The following is a 27858-nucleotide window of genomic DNA, read 5'->3' as shown; positions in this document are numbered from 1 at the left end:
AACCTGTATGCTTGGAATGGAATACACATTAATCCAATTTTCTTCTGCTGGCACCACTTGCTTTGTCTTGTAGTGCTAAGCAAAAGCCAGCACCTTCTACAATCCCATTATAAATGATCTGAAGGCACAGATAACTGAAAGAGCAAGACAGAGGCACATCTCATGAATAAACTGCTCTTGAATCCAAAAGCCATGTGCAGAATGTCTTGCTTTTTCAGCATGTAACACTCCTGTTAGCGCTATGATTTATGTTTCATGCGGCCGAGCACTGGTAATAGGTGATACGACAGCCTACCACTTTAAGTCGGACTTGACAGATGAGATATTTTTTAACTGCGGGAAATTACAAAAGCCCCTTCCACTTTGTCACCGAGTATTAATGTCATGAAGAAAGGCCATTCATTGTGCAAGCTCGGTGTCTTCGGTCCCCGGGAACCCAATGCAATCAGCAGCTTCCACACATATTAATGGGGTCCTTAGCATTGCCGCTGAAAGCCCTAACGCGGTGCAATATTCTTGCGGGTGTGTACACACAGCTTCTCATTAATGGCAATTTCGTCCCGTTCTAGCGCATAGATGAGCCCGGGGGTCGCGGATCGAAACCGGACGTGCCGGTGCCGACTGTGGCCGGCAGGCCTGCAGAATAGCCGAGTGCGTCTCCCAGGGACGGGAGGGTTCCGTTGGCTGCGGGTCTGTGTTGAACTGGCTGGAGGAACCACGTTTCAGAGGAGGGCCGTGGATGTCTGTACTCACCCAAATCGGGTGCAGAGCTTACCGCATGTATTTGGCTGTAAATAGCTCATTTGACATTCCAAATTTTGGAGGGACATAGGCATGTCAAATTAATTAACAATAACAATAATAACAAGAACAATATCAGTAATAACAATCTAATGGCAGGTAGAGGAACTGTACAGCCCCACTGTTGCTGCTACTGTCCAATTATGGAGGCCTTTGCTATGTTGATTAAGTTCATCCAATCAGAGTTGATTGGAGGGGATTCCGTAACAGCAAAGAGACAAAAATGTATACAGCATAACCTTGCTAAACAGCCACACAATAAGAATAAGCTATTTAAATCTGACAATATAGATCTTCAGTGTAAATAAATTCAGTTAATGACACAGCGAGATCAATGCCAATGTATTCAATGCAAGCAAGCAAACAGAAGCAGACTGCACACCAGCAAATGCTTAATTCAGCTACGTACCACTCTCATGTTCCACGTGGACTTTCGTGCACCAATCAAAACTATTAATCATGAAACTCAAAACTGGATCAATTCTTTCAGCATCGGGATGCGCTGACGGATCGAGACCTGAAAAGCTTATAGATTTAAATTGGTCCTGATTAAAGAGATTTGCTCTGCTTACATTCGAGTGAAATATTGAGTTGCACATGGCTTTGCTCTTGGCCCTGTTCTTTTGTAGTCTTGGTGAGGAAGATCTAACAGTAGGATGACTAGTAACATGGCTTTTCTCCAGGGTTTGTGTCCACATGACTTTGCTCTTGGCCCTGTTCTGTTCTAGTCTTGGTGAGGAAGATCTAACAGTAGAATGACTAGTAACATGGCTTTTCTCCAGGGTTTGTGTCCTAGGGATATTATAACACCCTTTAGCCTCTCTAGCATCAATTAATGTAGAACAGGACCAGAACAGGATTTTTCAGATTAGAAACATGCAGAAAAAATGATCGAATGTCTGTCAAAGATGAGTTATTTGCCATGACTTGAATTGTTTATCTGCACTGCACTCTGCAATGGACTGTGAAGTGACAATTTTACAAATAACAATGTATTGATTTATGGAGTACTGCACTGTTTCAAAGTCCAGAAATTGTGAAAAGAACTGCAGCATTTCTATAACAAGTCTGTGCGACAAGTTCTACATATCGACATGTTTTATTGTAGTACTGCGTATTTCACAACAAACAAATAAATTAAACATTTGGGTTTTTTATATCTATATCTAGTGGACTGCATTTATATAGCGCTTTTATCCAAAGGGCTTTACAATTGATGCCTCACATTCACCAGAGCAATTAGGGGTTAGGTGTCTTGCTCAGGGACACTTCGACATGCCCAGGGCGGGGGATCGAACCGGCAACCCTCCGAATGCCAGACAACCGCTCTTACCTTCTGAGCCCAGCTATGTCGCCCCATATCTGTATTAAGTATGAATGAATTTTCACTTTCTACTTCCTGCATTTCAGCTACTGTAATGCAAAGGAAAAATAAATATCAAAATAAATAAATCATTCCCTGTATAATGAGTTCTCAGAGTTTTTTACTTTGCGCTTGATTAAACATAATTTGTTCTTGTCAAAGCCAAAGCTTTCATGTGTTCAGGTCCAGAGTACTTCTATGCACTGCTGTAGCCTACGGTTTGCTAAATAATAACTACACTTAAATACAGACCACAGAATCATGACCCAGCCAAAGGAACCTGAGACAAAGAGCTTATTTGTCTCTGATGTGCAGGATTGTATTGTTCAGCCCTTCAACGAGTGATGCTCAGTACAAGGGGGGCACGGTTATTAATGCGCAATAAAATGTCAAGCTGCAGCCTGACTTATTGTTTTTCATGCCACCCCCTGTATGTGAAGACAGAGCGTAGGGAGTTGTGAATCTTGAGACTCGTGACCTTCAGCTGTTGGGTTTTACCATCAATGATCCTGGAATAAAATGAGCGCAATGCAGCACTGATGCATTCGCAAACAGAAACAGTAAATTCACAGGTTTTATGTAGGCTATTCGAGATGAAGCACAAATCTGGCCACAGATTAGCATTGGGCTATGCAATAATGGCTTTGACCACTGATGTCAACTTTCCCTGGGCACTAAAAAAAAAATCCAGTTGTACTGTGGACTGATTCTGGTATAAAGCTGAAATAACATGCAGAACCGCCATTTTGTCTTTGAAAACCTTTAAAAGGTTGTGGCTCTTGGCAAAAACAAAACAGGCGAGTCTAGACGGAAGATGTGGGGTCACGCCAAAACACTGCCCTGAGAGACGGGGCATTCACCCAGACAGTCCGGCAATGTCTGTTTTTATATTTATACACACCCGTACGCAAGCTTGCAGCTGAAGTGAAAAAAGCCAGACGCTGAGAGGGGACGGCGCTCATTAGCAGTCATGGTACAATCACAGACACTCCGGTGAGGTCTGTCAGGCCAGCAAGGTGTACAGCGTCTGGGCGACAAAATGCAGGCAATGTCAAAGAGTCCTGCAGAATTCTGGGATTTAATTATCAAAATAGCACTTGCCCTTGATGTACCAACAACACAGTGAGCGATTTACAAGAAGGAAAATCGCTTACTTAATACAGACCTTCCATGTAGCCTACATTTTACGCAGTCGCAGTCAAGCAACCCAAACTGGGCTTTAGTCTAAATTCCACAGCTCCCATGCACTTGAGTGACATTCAGGCTCTACTTGAGTTTTTCCCTCCAAGCACAACACTGTATATCAGCAACCTTGAATGTTAAGTCATCCTAATTATAATCATAATCCACGTGGCAGTCCACAAAATACTGTGAAATGTTACGATTCACATTCCAGTTTTCAGTGCTTTTCCACCCTTCCACCCGTAGGGAGTCATCTTCTCTAACATTTTATGAGACTGGTGAACACATTGGGGGCAATTTTTGACCATTCCTCCCTACTAAATCTTTCAAGATTCTCCAGATCCTTTGGTTCGTGCCTGCTGACAATTTTGAGCAATGTCATGGTTTTGGGTTCTTTTGCGGCCACAGCCATAACATTGTTGGGATTTTGAAATAGTAAAACCAAGCCTCAGGAGTCCCTAAAGGTGGCCTCTGAATGTAGATTAGTTACAAGAATTCCACACTGGAGCTGAGCCGATTTCTCTTTGAGCCTGCAGTAGTCTGTCTTCTACTTTTTCTGGTTTTTTACACATTACCAGCCCAACGACTTTATAGAGCGGTCATTTACACTTGGAATTGCAACACTATTCCGTGGGGCATCCCCATAAAGTGTATTGGCTAAACTAAAAGATTAAAAAACGGCAACATCATCAAATACCAAGCCAAATCTAATTAAAACAAAGAAACCAATTTAGCAAAGCAGTTAAACCTCACTGCCACAAAAAGAAAATAATAGTAAAATTGATTCAAGACTAAAAAGGAGGATAGACAATTTCCAATCAAACCTTTATTGAAATATGTTTAAAATTCAATCAGTACTATTTTATTTTTCAGAAAGATCTGAGTAAGTGCTTCAGCAATTGCCATGCATGCAATAAAATCAAACTGAAAGTCCCTCTGTTCTTACGATGCCCGATTTCTACTGCATGAGCATTTCAACATTCGCATTGGCCCCAAGGTAAATTGTGCGAAGCCTGTGATCTATACCTTAATTAGGAAGGCCTGGACTCTGTCACGGCTTGTAATAGCGGTAATGCTGAAAAAAAAGCAGATTCCTTCAGCTCCTGATTGCCCTTTTCTGCTTTCCCAAAGCCAACTGTTAATAGAGACAGATCACAGGTGGTAGCCTATGTACATTAAGCTCAGCCGAAAGAGTCGGAAATTATCTTAGCTTTTTTAAAAGTGATTCAAGTTAGCTTTAATTTTATGGCTAGGATCACAATGTGTGCACTCTATTTCCACTAACCCGAACTGAATGCCAAAAGTAGAATGCACTCGTTAAAGCAAATTAATTGAAAATATTTGACAGCAAAGCAATCAGCCATGCCCTCCTGAGGAGAAAAGTGATCTCACTACTTATTAAACTGATTCACAGTATAACAGGCAAAAGTGCAAATCGATAGCCGTTCAGAAAAGCCCAAATTTAACACAGTAGCCTACTTCACAGGGGATATATGGTAAAATCACAGTTTTGCAAGTATTTTTCTGTGTACTTTGTGATGAGAGTCAGCAAGTCATTTCTATTTACTCTTATACAATATTATTTCTGTTCTTTGTGACTACTTGAGATGTTTCTTAGGCTAAGTATTGACATGTCCCTAAAATCATTGCTCAAAATAAGCACAAAGTCCCATAGTCTCAGTTCCATAGTCTCAGTAATTCCAGGCTTGCTATGTCCAATGTTGAGCCAAGCATTTAAACAACCACTACGCTTTAACAAAACCACATTCAAATTCGCTCTAATTTAGGTGAGAAGGGATACTCCTTTCCATGTACATACTTGTGTGATGTCAGTTAATACCAACACACAAAAACTATGGGGTGTCAACCATGTAGACGCTCTGCATTACTAGCAAACCAGTTAAAGGGCAGTCACTATTAAGAATTAGAAAATTCAGGTAAGGTACAGGATGTTCAAAGGCATCTGAATAAACCTAACAAATCCTCGATTGAACTGATAAAACCGATTTAAATAAGCTAAAGAAGTATATCCGACAAAAACATCTCCCAGAATTCAATTTGCTTTGAAGCCAGTGAATTGGGGCACGCCGCATTTGATTATAAATGTGGAGTAGTAACAGAATTGGGAAAAACTGGCCAGTCACCGTTGTAGTAACACAAAAGATAAAGCATCATTTGTTTATTTATTTTGAATTAGTATTCGTAATTTACTGTGTATTAATAGAAGGCTATGTGGGAGCAGGATTATTAGCAGGGCTAAGATATACTGTGGCGCTTCCACTTACTGGTTCCGTTCCAGATTAGACCCGCTCCATTTATTCACATAGAACTGCTTTCTTCCAGTTTGGCAGCAATAAGTGATTATGACCCAGTCTGCTTTATCCCTATTTTCAATAACATGGGAAGCGCTCCCTTTCAGAAAAAGGGTATTACGGCATAGATGCCGAATTGTAGGCTCAGGATTCACCATTAGGTAGGCTGGCGTCCCTCCGTACAGAAGAAACGGTGTGTTGGAATGTGCCAACGGAAGCCTGTTGCCAAGGGGAACTGCCAAAAGAGAAACCCTGTATTGCCGACACCTCCCTCGCTGTGAAGCAGGCTTGTAGTTTTGTCTTGTCAGTTTTTGCTTGGATTCACTCTATCACACTTTTTCTACATTGTCATTTCTCTTTTTTTTACCATCTGGCAGGCCATTATTGATTTGCACAAAGCACCATATATTTTCATTCCTCAAACCATTGTGATTTATATCAGGAAAGCTGACTCCCTACTACAGTCACTTTGATTGTGCATAATGATGATGCTACAAGCGATGCACATTAGTGCACATAAGTTTTATTTTTACATTTAAAAACAGAGCAAACATTAAACCTTTGACCCTTGTAGTTCTTGTGTTCACAGCAGTGTATAGGCTACATTAACAGTATAAATATTCTGCTCTTCCAAGTAGGCTATATGGAGTAATAGATACTTCAGTTGAAATATAGGCCTATATATATATATATATATATATATATATATTCCCACCTGCACCCACTGTATATGCCTTGAATGCAAATGAATTAAATCCTGCAATTTGATCTATAAAGGTTATTTTACCAGAGTGTTACAAACTTCCAGAATCACCACATAATTTGTGTCTGCAGCCACAAAACAAATTCTACATGCACCACCAGTTATTGCGTTGCCTTCTAGCTATCTCTAATCGAAGTCAGTTGAGATGTCTGTCTACCTTACAGCAAAGCTAGTAGGCCTAATTAGCTTGTTTCCGCAGGATACAATTAGACACTAGGGAATTCCCCACATGAACAGCCTCTGTAGCTGATATAATTAATTGAAACTCACTCTCTGACATTTGTGTGCACACACACACTCACAAACAAACACTTTTCTGTAAGGTTAATGACAAGATTAAAAAAATAAAAAACCCTGACAAAATCTTGCTAATCTGAGCTCTATTTGCTAAAGTGATACAGTAGTTCACCAACAAATCAATGTCAATTTTTGGCTCCTGTAAACCTTCATAAAAAAATTTTTGTGACAATTTACCATCTGAGCAAATCCACAAACAGCTAGTATTGTTAGCATTGATGTCTGAAAAGCCAGACAAAGTACTGGATGGTAGTATCTCCTCAACAAGTAACTTTGCCATGTGATTCATTTGACTATGTGTGAACATGTAATATAGAACGATAATTTAATAGCTTCGAAAGCTATATTGACAGCAAACTACTTTAAGTTGAGGTCATGCAACCACAACAATTATAAACTTTTAAAAGCCATTTGGTTCAATCTGCAACAATATTACATTGGCTAAGAATGTAGAATGTATCAACAAATGAACCACATGCCAGAGCAATTTGGTCAGAAGCCACAGGGAGGTCATTTAAACACGCATTTTCTAGCATTTCTAGCAAGTCAAGCACACAAGGACTCCTTAACCCTGAGAACATTGAAACACACATAGTGAATTAATGTGCTGCTGTTTCAAGGATCACCTACCCACTCAATTTGAAATAAAGGAATCAGAAACTAACGTGAGTTTAGACAACTGTGAGATTAGCTGCGTCCAGAACAGAATTACATACAGCACATCTAGCAAACAAGTAAAGTTAGAAATAAATTGAGGACAGGACAAGCAAACATCCCAAAGCCACCCACCCCTGATCTCTCATCATCAGCTCATTAAGGCCAGTTCAGCAGAGTCAATGGGGCTGCTGTGCAGTCATTTGCAAGTGACACTTCACTGTGCGCAGAGCGACTGAAGGGAAGCATGACTTGCATCATGAATACTTAACAGTGCAATGCATTTGACTGATGCATTTGGTTTAATATGTATTAAAGTGAATAGAAAAGGGAGCTTAACCAGCAGTCTGAAGAGAGCACCCTTGAATTGAAGGTAAGCCCACTGGACTCTTTGACAAACCTTCAGGACCAAAACATCAGAATGCGATGTAACTATGAACCAACTATGAGGTGTCAAACCTATTATAAAACTATTTTTTTAATTATCCATCAGCTTTAACCATTTAATCACGAATAGATTAAATTATAATTTACTACCACACCTATCCACTTACCTGAAATAATCAAATTTTGATCTTGTTAGGCCAAATGCAAACATGCAATATTTACTTTTCTTTCTTGAGAAAGGAACACATGTACACATGCATTAAGACATCATAAATATCTGAAAACATAAATTTGTTGCATGGAGGAGGATCCACCCACCATCAACACTGCTGACCTATCCAACTGCAACTAATAACAACACTATCTTCCAACACTGTCTTATGTACCACTCCAAAACAGAGGCCTGTGAACCTCAATGCAAGGCTAATCCCAGTGCAACCCTGTAGCAGTATGTTGTTTGGAAAAACACAAAATAAAAAATAAAAACTCAATATACTGTTCAAAGCTTCGGAAGAATATGACAGCTACCTACAGCTCTGGAGAACAATGCGCAAACACTTGGTTCGTCTGGTTCTGCTCTCGGGTCTGGGTCAAGCCGGGATTCTTCCAGTTGCCTCCGGGCAACATAAAAATCAATTAATAGCTGTGATCTCTGAGGCGAATCTTGCCTGTTTCAGTTCTTGACCACTCACTGAGCAAACGGAGGACGAGCAGGTCACAGCTTTGTGAGGTGGAGACAGAAAGTGTCATCAAATCAAATCTCTACTCTACAGACACTTTCTTGTTCCTTTTTATTTTTCTCCCAGATTTATAACTGCCACTCATAACCGCAAACCCATCCCGTCAATGCAACCTAAAATTAGGGAAGGCGCACAGTAGCATGTGCCGACTCTGAAATACGCTTCCTTTCCCTCTGCTTCAGCTGCGCACTGTTTTCACCTGAGAACTGCGCAGTTGGCACAGCTGCTGCGAGGAAACTGCAGGTGCCCTGCCTACCAGAACCTGCTGTCGTACAATGGGCGAGGGAATGCCCTACCAACAGAATTACTCCTTCCCAAGGCAATGCTGCGTTTGATTGGGCACTGCCCCAGCCCACAGTTGGCACAGACACTGTCTGGATTTGATTCAGGAGCATGGAGAGCAACATACGGCTCAGCGAGATACAGTACCTCACCCAACAGCCCCAGTTACCTTGAGATTGTGTATATGCAGAATTGGCTTATGTAATCGTACTGGTTATATGCTGAATGAACAGAGGTACGGGTCAGTTCAAACATTATTAAAAATATATTCCAGCCAGTAGTCTTCCTGTCTAGTGGATGTATCCTACTCACATCCCAAAGGGGAACTTAGATATTCTTGCCATTGTTCCCCCCACTGTTCAAAGATGCGGGTCAAAAGCGTAGCCCATTACACAGCACAGGTGTCAGGTGCGATGGTTCTTTAGTCCACCCACGTCCACAGTACAACATTTTTTCCATCTCTCACCGGGGTCCCCTGCTCCACCTCCCATTCCGAGATGGAAGAGTTCTTCCACATGGCCGTAATCACTCACATACTGCAAAACAAATCTTGTCATCCCAAAATGGCAGTGACATAGGAAATCAATAAAGAAGGAGCAGCTCCACTTCAGAGGAACTTCAGGAGCTGGGCGAGGACAGACACTGGCCGGGTTCCCCTGTCAGAGACTGACAGCAGGGTCTGAGTGATCGCCAGCTTCCCTTCTCTGGTCCTGTCGTCAGCGGTCGTTAAGCAAGACGGTCACCCTGCTGGAGTGAGATCCGCTAAGCAGAGTGGCGCCACGGACTGTCAATTCCCCCTGGATACGAAGTTCTAAAGAGGACCGATTCAGCGGCAGGTTTGAGCACACGTGTGGACTGCTGCACGGTAAATGCACCCTAAGCCCATTTCCAAGCCACCCTGACTGAGCTCACATATCTGTCACCCCCACGGGCAATCTGCACCAGGTTTAAAAGAAATTACAACGTTCTATTGTGGTCATGCGTGACTTATGCACTGCTCTCACTGCGGCACACAGTTTTTTTCCTTTATTTCTTCCGCATGACCCAGTTTTGCGTGATTTCTGTCTCATGGCTTTGCAATTTCTACACCGCAGGGTAGGAATTCCTTCAGTAACCTGGTAGAACCACCCACCATAAAAAAATCAATTGAACCATACAATTCAAATATGAAAGCACGCTATATAAAAACCATTATAGCCACCACATATGAATTATCTTACGTGAACTCTGATTTTAAAGATGAGTAAGCTGCCACACACTGAACAAACACCAGTATGTAGTCACTTCATTAAGTGCTGGACCACCACGTGAGGGCAATATAATGTGAATGGGCCATGGCATAGTCTACTCATACCTGTAATTCTGCAGGGCCAATATGAAGCCTCCGTTCAACAAAGTCAATCGACTCAAGTTTGATTGATGGAAGTAGAAAACATTGTCTCAGGCATCAGTCCAGAACATCCCATAAATATACTCACTTGTTGCAGCCACGGGCTACTTTTACTCTGTTGTGGTTGTTCAGAGATCAATAGTGCAGGATAAGCATGGTACAATGCCAACTGAATCTCCATTAATTTATGTATTATAGAAACATGATAATAATTCTTAATGGGCTTGCTACAACACGGAAAGACGTGCTTGTACACAAGCCAGTTCAAAAACACTTGATTCGAGTTTTACAAATAAGAAGTGCTTCCACTCTTGCTTTTCAACAAGTTCTCTTGTTCACCCAACTTATTAACTCATTTTGATGTTCGTCATTTATAAGTAACAAGAATGGTTGTTAAGCACCCTATTTGTATTCATTTTAATTCGATTTTTAATTAAACAGATTCAGTCCATATTCTGAAGATGTTACTTGTGTTTTCCAAATATACAGGCTATTTAAAATTCTAATATTGATACATGTTTTACAAGTTCAACAAAGCCAGGAGGAATTTATGAGGAACAGGGCAGGCAGGACATAAATAGAAGACACTGATGTGGGTGGGCGTGGTCAGGATCTAAACAGCCAGAATCACAGCAGGAGCAGGCAGGCACAGTCAGAAATGTTGCCAATACAGGTGGGAGTGGAACTGGGAAAGGCACTAAAGTCTTATATTCAAGAGGAATATTCTACAGTATAACTCAGCTGTAGCTAAAGCCAGGGATATTAACTGCCAGTACATTTAAAAACGATTTTGAAGCAAATGTATTATTATTATTATTATTATTAGTCAGATTGGCAAGTAAACACTTTTCTACAGGCAAGTTACCCGAAAAAAATGTCAGCTTCATTCAATTGCTTTTATACACACTAACTTGCAGTTAAGCCCTTGGATGTATTGCGGTTTATATTTTTTATAATATAACAATATATTAACTGTAATGAAACATTGTCTTGATGCAACAAAATAAGCTTCTGTTATCGGCACACAAAAAAGACCTTTTGTTTGTGTTCCATGGTCCTTAGCTGCATTTCATGCAGTTAAGACTGAAATCTTAACTGCCATATTCAACATTAATTTCACTTGATTCATCAATAGTTTACAAGAATTTCCTCCAACCAACTTTAGAGAACTGGTCTCATTCCGAAAGAAGAAGATATCCACAAACAGGACAATGATGTGTGACCTTTCCCCCCAACAAAGCAAAAAGCACACAAGCTTTAACAGCCCCTGGTAGCTCACACAGCACAATAATCCATCACAATCAGGTTCCATGAACACAACATTGGTCTCCTTAAGGTCAAAAAGACAACAATTTCCTGTGTGAGGATAGAGCTCTGCATTTGTCTTACTACAGCTCTGTGACCTGCTGATTTGTAAGCTGTCCTTCATTACAGAAATTGTAATAAAATTTCTAGCCACAATAATAAACACCCAATTATTTTGCTTTCTGAAAAACTTCATGGCACATTAGCTTGCAAGGCTAGTGCTACATCTACTTGACCTTAACTCAGCGCGTCTAGAAATCTTGACAACGCTTGCTTATGTGTGTTGACCTGTTTTAAGGCTGAAAAACAATCATTGTATGCAATTCAAAAGACAATATGGCCTACAACGTTTATATTTCAACCATATTACTGATTGGGGATGCATGGCATGGTATATACAATTGGCCAATATAGAGGCATATACCATACTTCCCTGTTTTACATTGCATCACAAATTCAAACTGTAACCAAGTTGCATGTAGATGAGCCCAAACATCAATTTATGAATAAAACATGTAACTAATTTTGATTGAATTACAAAATATTTCAACTTGTTTACTTTATTATTAAGCAGAGAGCATGAGTCCATAGAACGGAGTCCCTGTATAGTTTGTCTCCTGCATCCATACATCCATTATCTATACCCATTTATCCTGAGCATTTGACTAGTAAAAATGATACATCAAAAATAAATAATAAATAAAGTACAAGATTCAGATGGATATTGGTAGGCAACTTTTCAGCATGACATTTTCACTTCATTTAGCTACAACAGCAAGCGTGTCACCACATCAGCCATAATAGTTTATTCTGCCAATACTGATATGCTCAGTTTAAAAGCATTATTACCTATACAACCTTAGTATCCTGGTTTTTTATATTGATTAAAAAATGCACTTGTGGTGGATCTGTGTGAAAGTCAATCCAGAGAAGATACTTAGTTGGAAATATCAAGTGGTTAATAGCAAGGAAATAAAGGCTATCCCGAGTGCATCAGTCAAATCTTAGAAAAGAGCGAAGGTGCACTCAGGGACAGTGCATATATTTAAAAATATATATCTCTGAAGAGCCCAGGTATATTTATGTGTTATAAGAATGATAGTAACGAATCTATTAGCCTAACATGTTAATTAACATGTCTCAGAGTCCTGTTTGATGGGCTGGCTAAAAATTATTTTTATATTGAACATTAGGTCTACATGTCGATTAACTTCCATTTCATGTTTTATGAATCTTTTTTTATTTTTACTTTTTAAGAAAAGTGTTTTCCCTTTTAATAATCAACAGGCATATAAACTTGATTCATGGGGTTGGTAAAAGTTGTTTAGCGTTAATATCTATATTACTGAACAGAATGCAGTGCTCAATATAGTGAAGTATTTTCTTTTAAGTGCACAGAGGAAATACTGATCCAGTTACAGCTCAAAGGGCATGCACTTTACTATTTGAAATTAGATACAGATGCCGAGAAGAGTTCAAAGAGAAAAATATTCTGAGTGTACACGCGTCCCTGTCTGAAATATTGAAAAGAACATAAACCACAAACGCATGCTGAATCGTATAAAAATGCATCACACACGGGGACGTTCACACACAAACACACACACGACTGCCGGCAAGCCGCAGGTCGCGAGTGGGCTGGCAGATCGGTCAAACATAGCAATGAAGTAAAAGGCAAACTAATTTTACCGAAATGCAACTTTAATTTGTAAAACAGACTATTAGAAGTTCCTCTCAAGATTACTACTGTCCTGATATGAGTACACTGATGAAGGCTTCCACTGATTTAAGTTACAAATTGGTGGCATGAAATAATTTGGATTGGTCGACAGCTAGGCTGCGGTTTAATCCATGAAAATAACAGACTGTTCAGTAATTCCACTATTCGTTTCTGAAATGCCGGAATACCTCGTTATATATCCGGCAATTTATGTTCATTCATTTACAATAGACCTGCTGCATTGCATGTGCAGTCATCAAAACGAAAGTTAGCTAGCAACTCAACTATCATAACGTTACTGTGAAGAGCCAGTAAGATTAATAGCATATGACGAGTGAAAGAATGGAAAATGGTTTTACGAAATATCTATGCACACAAATTCGCACCAAGCTAGCAATACCTACAAGCTAGGTATATTGCAGCGGAATGCACTTTTTATGGCAAAACCGTCCCTACTCACCTTCTCAACACTCGAGAGCGGCGAACAATATTATTGAGTCGTCTATAGATATGCCTGACAAATTTAATGAGTATGTTGACGTAAACCAAACATAATGTGTGTATTTGGGTTTTAAATAGAATTAAGTGTAGTATATAATGGATTTTAGTAACCCTCAACAACAATAAAACGAGCAATTTAGAAAATGTAACGTATTTTCATATGTGCAATATATGAGTATCTTGTAGTGGGGTCCTTACGACGAAGGTCTTGGCCTTAATTGCAAGATGGCGACTTCCAGTAAAAGTCAGGTGTTATCTTTGTACCGAATGCTTATGAAAGAAAGCAAGAAATTCCCTTCATATAATTACAGGTATGCGCAAACCAGCTATCTTTACTCTTTGTGTTTGTTTAAAGAAAACTGAATCACTGAAATGAAAATCTTAGCAAAGATGTTTCCCGTGGGCACGGTGTTAAAGTGCCATGCCGCTGGCACAAACGGACGATTTTCATTTACTTCTTTAGAAATGTATCATTTTAAAAATGCATTTACAATGCAGTTTTATGCCGAAGGGTCCGATATCGTCATCGTTGTTATCACGCGACTGTTCTGCACGACGTCATTTGTCTTGGTCCTTGTTGTTTTCTGCCAGCCTAATCATCACAATTGTATCAGTCGCTTCGCTGACGAGTCCGCAGACCCGCCCCCCAAAATCCTGGCTGTCATAAATTATGGAGCCAATGTGTAACATTCAAGCTAAAGCTGGCTTTAAACTTTTTTTGACGACGCTCAGTCGCTGCAGATAATATTTCTGATGCACTCACTGGCCACAATATTTAACTCTGGGCATTTCTAAATTTAAGTGACAATTGGCCGACTTGGCAAACATATTTTCTTAAAGGGACTTCAGTGTTCAATGTGCGTTTTGCATTTCAACGACTGACATTTAGATTCAATTACGCATTGCTCCAGTTTTGGATTCTTTGTACATCCTTACCACTGTCTACTTCGCAGGCTGCCTCACTGCTTTTGCATATTTTGTGGTAAGCCATCACCCTGCACTTGCCTGTGAGTGTAATGGCTATTTGTCTTATCCGAGCTATTCGCTCCTTCATTGGCAAATGAGAAGATTTACATGTTTTAAACACTAATTATTAATGAGATGATTAGGTGGACAAGGAATTTGGGAAGGACAAGTGCTCTGTATTATTTTGTTTTGAGTTACACTAGACCACAGTGTGTCAGGACTCTTCAGTGTAATGTCTGACCCAAAGGCAGCACTTCCATAGAGCGTTGCCCCATTTCACACTCACAAAGACACACACACACACATATATATATATATGTGTGTGTGTGATCAGCTTTGGATGCCTTTATGTAGGATGAATATCTTTAACGTATTTTATCTTCAGCTGTGCTCAATAATTTAATATATTCCTTGCAGATCTACATACCAGTTTGTGTCTTCTTTCAGATTATGGAAAAGTGCCAATGTACAATTCAAACAAGTTATTTAAATGGTATATTAGCTGGAATTAAATCCCGCATCAAACCGGTACTCATGTGACAATTCACAGCAGGACTGCATGGCATTAACTGTTCACTGCTACTAAAGAAAAACACTGTTGTACATAGCTAGTGCAAGCATCGAACCCACTCTGACCTATAAGCTATTGGGGTGAATGGAAATGTATCAAGTTAATGAGCATTAAATGTTTCCCTTTTATTTATATTTTAGCGGCAGGAAATTTTATCGCAAGATGCACTGCATTAGGCAGTACAAAATGTGGGCTAATGCAAGGACATTGGGGCATTTTAGCATACAACTAGTATCTTAATTTTTAAGAAGCACACTTCTCATTGTGGTCATTGCTTATTGAAATGGAAGTCAAAACAAGGGAAAATGCACAGTCATCCAAATGATGTGGGATAATCCCACTGCTAAGGTTCAATCAGATTATGGCATACATTTTGCTTATAAAAATTGTAGTGCTAGACAAGCAGTCATAATCCTGCCCACTGGAACTCTTCCTCCTTCAGCCAAGTTTTCACTGCCCTAGGGCACTGCCAACCACATTCAGCACAGGGTTCAGTTATATTAATGCAAGAAGATTGTCATTCTACCTGGGTATTATTGACAAAACTTAATTAAAAAATGTTTATGCCTTTTTTGCATTTGTGCCAGCCTTCTTGCTCCCCCTTGTGGATGTAGTGCACTTAACAGGAAGCACCCAAGATTATTTCATGGCGATGGCACTAATGATGCAATTTTGATATTTTTGTGGAGCCTATATTTTGAAATAAATATTCATATCTTGTTTTTTTGAAATGCAATATACAAGCAAAGTTTTTGGTCCGACTGACAGCCCATTATTCACTGAAGTAAACTGGGTCAGTGCGAAAAATCCTGTATTACCATTGGCTGCATGGTTCACGTAAAAAGGCTTTGCACTAACCGTTCTTTTTTAGGGATGCTCAGACACATTTTCTGCTTGCAGTGGCCCTATTCTCTCTGTGCTTTTCTGCCGGCCTTTAATTATTGATCGTCTGTCCCACAATCGCTCTCAACACATGTTAACTTTGTGTTTAGAACTGATCGCTTATAGTCTTGCAAGGCCTGTATGTCCTTTGATTTCCCCAAGGTCAGACAAGGTTGTATAATTAGGGAAGTGAAACATGCATGGATGTTCCGGCACTGCGGCTAAAATGATGCCCCTCTGCATCCAATGGCACGGCCTAGAGGAGACTGCGGCACGGAGGGGCTGCTTAATAATTGAGTTATGAAAAACCACCCGTTCTTTCCAGTGCCTTCCCCACAGTTGTGAATATGAATGGCAAGCAGAGCCTCCCTTTGTAATGCAGCTGCTGGAATCCTAGAAGATCCTGAAAAAAAGGTGCAATTTGTTTCATGGGCAATAACCTCAGGCAAGGAGAGTGGATCTTTTCCCCCAAAATGCTCATTTTGAAGGTGCTGCAGTAATTGGAGAGAGAGATAGAAATAGAGTAAGAAATGGGTATAGAGTGAGAGAGAAAGAGGGAGAATTTATTGCCAACACATTACTGGAGAAAACCTGCATAGCTGTGAGCACAGACTGGCAGAAGTAGGCCAGCCATTATGCAGAATAACCGCAGAGGGTAAACATGCCTCCTTGTTAAAAATAGCTGTCCCTTGTGGCGCTCATCTATAACACAGCATTATGGTGAAGGCCCTTGCTGATCTTGGCAGCTCATTCTTAGTCATGAAGACAGCCACACTGCAGAAAAAATGGTTGACTGAAACTCTGGATTTGTCTAAGTTTAGCTTTAGGAACTACTTTTTTTTTTACTTTTGATCATTCCTGCCTGGGGGTCTGTGTGGTAAAAGAACATTTTTATTAAACAAAAAAGGGATATTATTATTATATTATTTTGGGATAAATCTCAATTTCAGAAATACATTTTGAAGCATCTATTATCTATTCAGGAGTTTGAGCCTCTCTTGTTACAGCAGATACATGATTTAGTCCACATCACCATAAGTGAGTATCATCTTGTGTAGTTTTGATACACTGGTGTTTGGACTTGCCAGTTCATTTTTCTGCAGATATTTTCATAGATCTCTTCAGTGTAGTTTTTATTTATACGATGCAAGGTATCAAACTGAGTTGTGTGGGGCCTTATTTCCATTTGCTTTTGCACATTTTCCAATTTTTAGAGAAACTTGATTATTCTGAAACCTGTCAGCTGTGTGCTGAAGAGCAGCTATAGCTTGTTTAGCTGTGTCGCCACATCCCTGTGCAGTGAAAGCGTCAGTCTGAAGCGAGTCGCCTAGGCTTCCAGACCATTAAGGCACGCTTGGAATTCCCTTCATCCGATGTACCTGAAATGATTAAATATTTCTTGTGTTCCTTCTTAAATATGACAAATTGCTCGTGCATCACGCACCCGCTGCCTTTGTTTGATTTTTTTTTAAAAACCCTCACGGAAATTCAGCAAGCATAATTTGTTCCTTTTTTGCGACGATCAATGAGAAACTCTTGTAAAGGTACCCTTACACTGCATGCTGAAATCCCAAAGTGAATATGCATTTGAAAACTGTCATTCAATTTTTGTTTTAATTGTGGTGTTATGTTAGAAGCTGTTTCCCGGTGGAATTAATCTGTGTCCCCGTATGTACAAGTGTACAAAGTAGCTGTGTTGTTTTTGAACAAAACCTTAAAGGTAGTTATTTTGCTGGTCGCCTGTGAACGTGGAACAAAGGTGAGATTTGACAGAAAATTAAAGTAAACACTGAAACTACTTTGTCCATTGATTCACTCAGTAGTTTGGCTCAAACTACAGACAATCTTTGACTGCAGTTCATATTGTTTTAAAACATGTAGTCACTTTAGAACAGGGTTGTCCAACCCTGTTTCTGGATATCTACCATCCTGTAGGTTTTCACTCCAGCCCTAACAAAGCACACCTCATTCAACAGATCCCGTTGAGCTGCTAAATTGTTGAATCAGGTGTCCCAAATTAGGGTTGAACTGCAAACTGACTAGATCTCCAGGATCCCGGTTGTGTAGCCCTGCTCTAGAATGACTACAGATTTAACCTGTTAGTAGCAATGATTCACATTGTTGCATTGTTTGAATTTATATTAGGCTATTCTGATCACGCAACTTGACTACAAAGACCTTGCATTTGTTTAGATCGTGCTCATAGCCAATATCACCTCCCTTCCTTAATTTTTCCCCCTAATGACAAGATCAATAAATTTGTCAACTTTGAGCAAGGGCACCTTTAAAATTAGACATAAATTTAATTTCTTGTGTAACTTGTTCCAGGTTTAAATCTTTCTGATTTAGAACCTTATATTGAAAATATAGTTGGCACAGTGTTGATTGCTTTTTGACTGCATAATGAAAGACAGTGATGTCTTATCTAAATATTTTATTATATTTATATATTATATGAAGTGGTCATCCATGCACATATGTTGATTGCTGTTGATGGCTGTTTCCTAATTGCACTGCACTGTCCGAAGCAGTGGGTATAGGCTACTCGCCTTAATGTGTCCTACGGTTGGCAAGTTAAGCAACATTAAGCCACACTGGGTGATTCCACTCTGGCCCCTCTTTTCTTGGATCTTGTAGTCCCCAACCTGTGCTGGTCAACCCCAGTGACTCTGGCCCCTCGCTGTGATTAAACAGCTGGCACCATCTGCCAGTGCCTGGCAGGAGGGACAGACCCCTGCAGCCCAACCCCTCCCCCATGTCGGCTGGAAAGGCATTAATTATCCATTAGGTCTCTCAGAGACGCTGAGTGGCAAATGTCACAGACCTGAGGGGTGGCAGTTAGTCATTCACGCCTCCCATAGCAACCCGACCCCTTGCTCACACGCACCAATGAACACTGATGCGTTAACATCCATGTGTGCACACACGAAGGTGTATGTGCTGACGCATATGTAGGCACATACAGAGCAAAAAGACACATACATATTTGCACTGATATTAAATTCTGTCATAATGTGTGGTAGCCAGTTAAGTCTGTCTTTCAGTAAACATAGTGAATTGCACAACTGGATAAATATGCACCTTGCACAATGGGCTGTGATGGATTGATGATCACTGTTCAGTTGGATTGATAATAATGCATCAGTTCAATTTCAATATGTGTGTGGGTGTTTTCACCGATCTTGTACCTTACATGTAGAACTGTAATAAAGATTAATTGGCACAAGTGGTTTACTCTTGTTTTGTAGTCACCACTAGAAAGACATAACATTGACCACTGAGCCTGTCTTCTCCCTCGCCGGGCAACACTTTTGCTTTTTTGTGTTTTCTGTCACAATGAAGGTTGTTCGTATGTTGATATTATCTTCACGGATTCACAATCCTCTTCCCCTCTTGTCTACTGTATCGTGAGAAACTGTTTCTCCTGTCTGTCAGTAAGGGGAGCCTGTCAGTGCATCTCGCTGACGGAGTCTCTCTGCAGTACTGGCGGGCGCTCCTGTGTGCACACATGACTGCGCGGCGCAGATTTCTGACAGAGGCACGCTGTCCGCACACGCTGATGAAAGACTGATACGCAGCCGTTACGCTCTGGAACATCGGACAGGCCGGTTCTGTCCAGCCCTTAATGGGCCGGCCGATAACACGACGGCAGCAGGGCGTGTCTCGGCGATCTCAGCTTATTCCCCCTTGTGGAAGCCCACCCGGCCCTCTTTAAACGTGATGCAGTGGAGGGGAACAGCTGCCCTCTGGTTCCACAGAAAGTCGTGGTTTGGATGAGCTCCATCTCTGGCCTTAACCTTGTGTAGTTATTCGAGTCATGGATGAAAGCTAAATAAAGTTCAAAAGCCCATTTTTTTTAACCCTGGCTTCACTTGTCAGGGTCTAATCTTACAGCACTGTGAGCCTGATCATGTTGACTCTGATGTAAGATAAGTCTGCCTAACTTCTGGGCATGTGCCATCCTAATAAACCAATGATGATCAGTTGCTGCCTCTGAGTAATCATGGCCTTGTATAGGTGGGCCTCCAACTGAAAGAGGCAATTCAAGCCAACTCAACTGCTGACCCTTAAAACAGTAGAGAGTGCTGGAGCCGGTCTCACAAACTAACTTCCCTTTCCAGAAGCTCTAGAGGTTTAGTGGCTGGGTAGAAATGTTAAGGGGTTATTTTTCTGTTCCTTAGCAATAAAAGAGTTCAGTACATCAAACATGATTCAATTCCTACCATTTAGTCTTTGGATATATAGCAATGGCATGACATTTGAACCTGTGAACTGTTAAGAAGGCTGAAAGTAAAGGAACAGATGAAAGATGGTCTTTCCATCTGAAGGCATCATTATTTCTCTCTTGACAATATAAGACCCGTGAAGGTGTGAACCGTACCCGCACTTACTAAATACTGCATTTGGAGGTATTTTTTTCACTTTTTTTATTACAGTGTATAGACTGTGGCTCGGCACTCCACATCAGTGTACCAAATGTGCTGTCTTTCTCCATAAAGGTAATGGTTCGCCCACCAAAAACTGATTCCTGTATGCAGTGACCAGTTAAGCATTTCCCAGCTGGGTGCACAGATGAGAGGTTGATGGGTTTAGATGAAGGGTTTTAAAGATTTACTAGCGCTACAGATATTTGACTCTGTTCTGTGTTTCTCTCCATTGCAGGACTTAGTCTCTGCTTACAGTTCAGTGAGAAGAGAACCAGCTTTTATTCTCTTAATGGCCCAGGACTGGACTGGACTGGACTGTATTGGAAAAAGACAACATTGTAGACATTAAGGCTATATTTATAAAGTCAGTTAGAGATATCACACCCCAGATAAGTGTGGTGGATGTAACTGATCCCTCAGATTTGGGAAAGGGTCATTTTCTCTTTCTGGGAATTAAAATGATCATATTAAAACTAAATATTGGCTTTCTTGTATGGGCTGTAAAACCATGTCAATTTTAAACGCCAGGAATACTGTGTTGATTCTTAAATATATTTGAGGATTTTTGTAATTTGTGCTATAACAGTCTATAATGAGATGGGCTGCAAAAGTCTTTTTATCTAGAATTTAAACTCTTTTGTATATGCAAACAAAATATTATGATCAATATCTGATTTCTCAGAACATAATATCAATTTTTTATCCCTGAGAATGACCAATGGCAATTGGCCTGTCCCATCGCTGCAACTTCCCTTGACATGAGGACCTCGCTAAAACATGTGAAATCAAAGAATGCTTCTTTAGGCAATGTGTGTAAGGGATGAAGCAGGGTGCACCTTGCCAACTGAAGCCCCGCCTCCCTGAGTGATGTTATAGCTAATGTTGCATCACCCTAGCCTAGCTGACTCCTTACCACAGCTGCCACAAGCACTATGTGATCTGTGCCACAGCGAGCATCACTGCACTATGCACCAGCACCTTAACCGAATAGCCCATCCCCTAGAACTCCATTTTAGAATGTGTGGATAAAATTTAATCCTTATGACTGGTTTACACATGCAGGGAGGGTTCTTGGAGCTTGTAAAGTCAAAGGAAGATTGTCGCTTGTATTCTGAATTTATTGCACCTTTGTGCTCAGCACTCCAATTTAGGGCAATATTTTGGCAGTTTCCTTGATTGCTGAATAATAAAAAAGAATTGTCTTCTAAGGATGTTCAAAAATTGTCTTTACAAGACTTCTTAGTGATATAAAGGAATAGATTGGTATGCTCATAAATTTATGAAATGGTGTTGAATAGCATTACTCTTTTCCCTATGGTGATGAAACTTAATGCAAGATTTAAATAATTACCAAAAAAGATCACCATTTTCTGTTGTCCCAATCCTTGTTTCTATATGGAAGAGGTTTTTGATTTAGAATCAAACACCAGCCAGTTTAAATGATTTCACAGTCCATTTAAAGATACTGCTGGCCTCATATTTCAGCTGCATCACCGCTGTCGCGCAATCCGTCGGCCTGCATATAGTGTATTATAGTGCCAAGCCAATGTAATTATTTTTGAATTGATTGGCATCTGCAGTCCATTGTAACTGCAACAGTGCAGTATCACGCAAGTTACCTCAGCGCTGTCACTGGCCATTCCTTTATTATGCCTGTAAACTGTGTGGACAGAATCCAAAAATGTAAAGAGACAAAAACTCTCCTTGCTGGGGTGGCAGGAAATTGGCAGCAGTTAGAGCAGTGTTGCATTTTACTGCCTTGTTCTACCTTTTGCCAACTAGTAAAACAAGTAGGCTATATGTACAGCACTTGAAAACCAAAATTAAAAACAAAAATTTTACCTAATGAATTGAGAAGCATTTAGCATGACTATAGTGTACAATATAAGGTATCCTTTTATATTCATGTAATTTAGTCTTTGTTTCTTTACATTTTATTTTATCATGCACAGCTGGTGGATACAGTATTGCAGTGAACCAAACCAATGACAGCATATTTATTTAACCAGATAGGTAGGTAGCCATTAGTATATAAATACATAGATGATATGTTGAGGGTCATCTAATGCTTAGCAAAGAAGATGTGGTTGTTTGTTGTGCTCCGATTCCACAACTCAGACTTCATATTTCTTTCCCCAGGACGTATGCCCTCAGGAGAATTAGAGATGCCTTCAGGGAAAATCGGACTGTGAGTGACCCTAAAGCCGTGGAGACTCTGTTGAATCGAGCCTGGGATAGCCTGGCAGTCATCCAGCGACAGGTAGGACCAGCGTCATCCCGGATCAGGCAATAGACGGGGCCCACAGGGTCATTCAGGCCCCAGGTCCTGAGTCATGGTGCAATCAAGGCCGTGGCAAGATGTGTCACTCCTGCCCTAAAATCTCCATCTGCCCATTAGTCAGCCTGGTAAACATGTCCCCAGGCCGACTCATAAAATGTAATGTGAGTCAACGAGAGGCTGGCTCGGAAAGTTATGGACGTAGGAGTTCCATGGCACGGCTTTCTCGTATTTCTCTGGGTCTGAAAGGTTTGGTTATGTGAACTGTTACCTACGGCGATTAATGGTTCCTGTGGATGGACTATTTCCAGACCCCACATGAAAGTGCATGGTTGACTGTAACTGGTGCTGCCTCGCTAATTGATTAATTTGGGAGGTGCTTTGCTACTTTTTAGCTGAAGGTCAGGATTCGGCATAAGGAAGGTGACAACTGTTATCAGAGGGGGGTTGGTGTATATATGCCATATTTTTGCCTGTCGGGATAAAATGCCCATGCCTCTGGGTGCAGCATTTAATTGAGCTTATTCTCACGTCTCCAAATATAATTGAGATATGACACGTCTAGACTTATAGGCTGGCACTGTTGATTGCTATGTAGGATAGCGGACAGACTGCGGGTGCTGAAAATTGATAATGCCATCTTGTTTGTTATACCTCTGGACCCCTGATACAGTTGTAAACTAACCACAAAATACAAACTGACAGGAAAATACACAGAAGAGCCTAGATTGATGGCTTTGGGTCATAGGTGAAAGTAGCAGAATTGTATCCTGAGGTAAATATCTCTTTCAGAAAGGAATGGAGTGCAGGGGATGGCATTGAATGGTGTGGTTTGATGATACGGAACTCTGTGTATGTGGTTTAGCTTTCTTTGGAAGACTAAACTACGGAACATAACTTGACCTAATGAAAAATGAAAAACTGCGAGCCCATTTTTGATCTAAATCAAAAGTGAAGCCGAGCTGCTTAAGGTATTTTTCCCTATGGAGACCAAGAAACGTTTCAAATGAGAAGAATGAATTAAGGTTTTAAGAGAAATCTTGGAAACTGCTGCAAAGAAATTACTTTGTCAGTTCTGTTTTTAACGACAATGAAGGAGAATTTTGGTCTCTATTATTGTGGCAGTAATATTGTTCTTTGGCATTGTTCTGATTTCAAATGGTTTAGCTGATCCTTTTTTCATAACGCTTTATTACTTTCAAAATATGATAAAAGGAAATAAAGGAAAGCTGTAATGCAAAATGATATTTCCCAATGCAAGATCTTCATTAAATATGCCATATTTTTGCCCGTCGGGATAAAATGCCAATGCCTCTGGGCGCTGTGTTTAATTGAGCTTATTCTCACATCTCCAAATATAATTGAGATATGACACCTCTAGACTTATTCGTAATGGTTGACTGGTAGACTTCGCTGCTTTTGGACTTGCTGAGGAGATGAGCATTTGTCAACAAAAATAAGCTGTGGCATGTTATCACTCTAAAAACCTATGAGAGTAAAATTTCATCTGGCTACTCCCATGTGCTAATCTTATTTCAATAATTGCAAGTAATATGCAGCTCAGTATTCAGTAGAGCATTCATGTCAGTCATGAAATGTTTCAATAATATGTATTTTATTGCCCTGTGATTGATTGGCAACCTGTCCTGGGTGTATTCCTGCCTCTCGTCCAATGCACGCTGGGTTAGCCTCCAGCACCCCCTGCGACCCTGACCAAGATAATGTATGGATAATATGTATTTCAGTGAAAACTGAAGTATGCAATTGTTGAAACTCCCTGAAGTGTCGATCAATACTCTGAAAAACTGATAGTCCACCTTTTGTTTTCTACATTTGTATAGGTTTGTGTTTCTTGTGTTGTGGGAGCAGACCGCATGACTTCAAATTTTCATTCTGCATGGCTGCCATACTAGTGTAGTTAAAATCGCAACATTGTTGTTTCCTTTGCCAAGCTGTTACCTTTGCCAAACCACAGAGAAATGTTCTTTTTACGCACGCAGGCTTGCCTCCAGCTACATCACAGAAAATATATACAGATGCATAAAGATGAACACCTGCTCGTTGTCGCTTCACTGGCATCACGCGGTCAGCAGTGACCACGCTGTGCTAATAATCGGCCGTTTCCCTGCGGTGACTGTCGCGATAATGGACCTACGTGGAAAATAATCACCCTGGTCACCCACTGTAGGTGTATTTTGCACGCATTTGTCCCCAGGGTGGCTTGGGATTCGAACTTCTGACCGGCTTGTTGTGAGTTCAGTTCCTTAAAGGGAAGATGACAGAGAATGTGCCGCCGCTCCGCCAAGACCGAGGGTCTCCGGCGGCACAGCCGCCCCGGTAAATGCCAACATTCGGATAATGCGGCGAGGCTGAACGGGCTGATTGTTTTGGGTGTACCAGATTTGCCTGCCTTTCGCCGACCGGCTGTTTCCCTCCCTCGTACACGGTGGCGTCAGTCTTATTCCTTTGGCTGCCCTTCTGTGACCTTCATCTCTACTGTCTGTTGATATTTTTTTCTCTTCATACAATTAAATTGTTACAGAATGCTTTGACAACAAAAACAAATGGACGTATAGCATATCCTCTACAGGATAAAAATGGCTACTTATCATAATGATACAAAACGAGAATTATAATGGAACAGGCAGGTTGAGATGGCACAAGATAAAATAAGCTAGAGCTTCAAATGATATTTGTTGATGGTTTTTTGACAAGCAAGTAGTTATGAATGAAAACAAGTTCAAGTTAAATAGCATAAATCATATATATAGCCCATATGGTGTGGCTACTGGGTTCTGAAGGGGTGTGTCAAAGTCGTTGTCACCCATCACAAGATGAATGGCTTAACTAAATATTGAGATTATAAACAAGGTTAACCCTGAAAGCCAAAAAATGTTCAAGATTAAAATGAAATCATGCACTGTACAAGTCTAATGGCCGCTGAGAATCTTTCAGGTGTTTATCTGAATGCCATAGTCCTTCCCCCTAACCCTAACCCTTCCCTCTTCCTGAATACGAAAGTTTGCACAGCTCCTGGGTGCTTTTCCATAACTGTTTGAATTACGCACAGTCTACACGTTCATAGATTGAGTCTGCTTCAAGGTAATGCAGTACACTCTCCTTGCAGCAAAGACATGACTTTCATGCCTAAACAAAAAAAAAAAAACTACCTTCCCAGGAGGATAACATATAGGCTATCTGCATTTACAGCTCGCATATTTTTCTACAGCCTTGACGAACCCTATCTGGTATTTCTCCTGCATGTATTAACATACTGTAGGCCTATTCCCAGAATTTTTTGGAATAATTGCTAATCTACAAAAAAAGAAGTGCAGCTTTTCTCACATTTAATAGCACTAGTATCTGTGTGATAGTCTAGTTAATATGACATGATATACAAAGCATAGTCCATGTGGCCATTCAAGCTGCCAAATGTTTTACCCCAGCTCAATTTCAACATACCAGGTATATTATGACATTGTTAAAGAAGAAAAATTTCAGGTAAACTTTCTGAAATGTATCCCTGAATATGGCAGAAATTAATAACAATTAATATTTGTCTGGTCTACCATGGTTTATTTGGAGAGCTTTGAATGTCAGGGATCCATTTGGGAAACATTTGGGAAACTTATAGGCTACTTATACTTATACTTAAACTTATACTGCGTATAATCTTTGTAAAAGTTTTTCTTAAGAAAATAACTGAAGTGCAGTGTTTGAAATGAAGGGTGAAACTGTAAATTAATGTGAAAATCTAATGGCTTTAGGCTGTTGAGCCTAGCAAGAAGCAGTGAGACACGAGCCTATGGTTGCGTGCTCACGTGTGCTTGGGTGGGTGTTGGCAGGGACGGGGGGAGAGGGGTGCGAGTCCCCCGTGCACTTTCGGCACCAGTACCGGCCGCTGCGTCAGACCGTGCCGCGGCAGTAAGACCGCGTGACTCTGCTCCGCGTTGTTTCATATGTGCTGTTTGTCACATTGACTCAGCGGCCCTGTGTGCGTGTGTGCGTGTGTGCGTGCGCGCTTGCGGACGCGTGTCGCCATGTGCGCGAGGGAAAGCGCGTGGGAGCTAAGGAACCGTGAGTTCACTCTGGCGCCGGAGAGGAGCTAGCCGCGAGAAGCGCCGCGGTCGGCAGCAGGCGGTGAGTCACAGGCGGGCGACCTGGCAGTCACACTTCAGGCCGGAGGTGGGGGCGGGGTCAGCGAGTCCATCAGGAGGCAGCGCGTCACGCCTTGATTGGAAGCGCAGCCCCCCCCCCCCCACCCACCCCCTCCCCTGGACTGATGGGTTGAAAAGAAGCACTGTGTTTATCGAAAAGCCAGAGCTAAGCTTGTGCAAACGCACGACACAGCTTGCGTGTTCGCCAGGGGTGGGCGTGAGTTGGCATGAAGTGGGCGGATAAGTGGGTGGCGTGTTAAGATGGACCAATTCCACTGGCCCACATAAGCATGAGTCATGACATTTACACCCCCTCCCCGCTAAAGCCCCCACCCCATCTCTGTTCGTGTTTTGCCACGTTTCACTCCCCACTCCCTGGCGTTCCTATACAGGATGGCTTGTGACGTGGGCAGACTGTTTATAACGTAAAGCCAGAGTGGGACATGAAGTCAGCAGGCTTCTCTGATTGTATGTCTCTACATGAGTGTGCGTGTGTATGTGTTGGTTCCTGTCGGTTGGTTGCTGATTATGTGTGTTTGGGTATCGTTTCCACCCTTTCAGTGTATCGGTCCTTACACAAATTGGTCCACCGAAACAAGCAGAGGTGGAAATAAATATAGGCCATACAATATTAATGTACCCCTTTCCCATTTGAAAATGCACTCAAGTTAGGGTAACAAGCATGAAATTTTTTTTCAGCCCCTGTTAGTGGCGTCTGTGCCTCGATGGTCTTTATTTCTATCCCTGCGTGCGCTGGCATCCCTCTCCTTCCCGCTGCAGCTTCAAATAGAATTTTAATGAGACGTCTAATGGATTTCACCTCATTTCAGCACTCAAACGTGTATTTATGCAGCCTGACTCCCCCTGCCTTGCAACAATG

The 27858-nt window shown here is 41.1% G+C and overlaps 2 protein-coding genes across 4 annotated transcripts in view; one reads left to right on the top strand and one right to left on the bottom strand.

Moving 5' to 3' along the window:
• Window positions 1-14211, bottom strand: part of LOC118225576 (phenylalanine--tRNA ligase, mitochondrial-like) — a 108295-nt gene extending 94084 nt beyond the window's left edge. The window contains exons 1-2 of one of the 3 annotated variants that reach the window (XM_035414145.1): window positions 13657-13675; window positions 8292-8373 (exon numbers count right to left, since the gene is read on the bottom strand). The gene's annotated coding sequence lies outside the window, so the exon portion shown is untranslated. Of the gene's footprint in view, window positions 1-8291; window positions 8374-13656; window positions 13703-14188 lie in introns of those variants that run through there. The other 2 variants (XM_035414147.1, XM_035414146.1) reach the window with 2 other exon arrangements.
• Window positions 13905-27858, top strand: part of LOC118225579 (LYR motif-containing protein 4A-like) — a 41737-nt gene continuing 27783 nt past the window's right edge. The window contains exons 1-2 of the mRNA XM_035414151.1: window positions 13905-14008; window positions 22683-22803. Of these exons, the coding sequence (XP_035270042.1) occupies window positions 13923-14008; window positions 22683-22803 (207 nt within the window). The 5' untranslated portion in view covers window positions 13905-13922. The remainder of the gene's footprint in view (window positions 14009-22682; window positions 22804-27858) is intronic.

The sequence above is a fragment of the Anguilla anguilla genome, chromosome 4 (assembly GCF_013347855.1).
Source record: "Anguilla anguilla isolate fAngAng1 chromosome 4, fAngAng1.pri, whole genome shotgun sequence".
NCBI lineage: Eukaryota > Metazoa > Chordata > Actinopteri > Anguilliformes > Anguillidae > Anguilla > Anguilla anguilla.
Note: the sequence above shows the minus strand (reverse complement) of the source record. Positions and strands in the feature narration are given on the sequence as shown.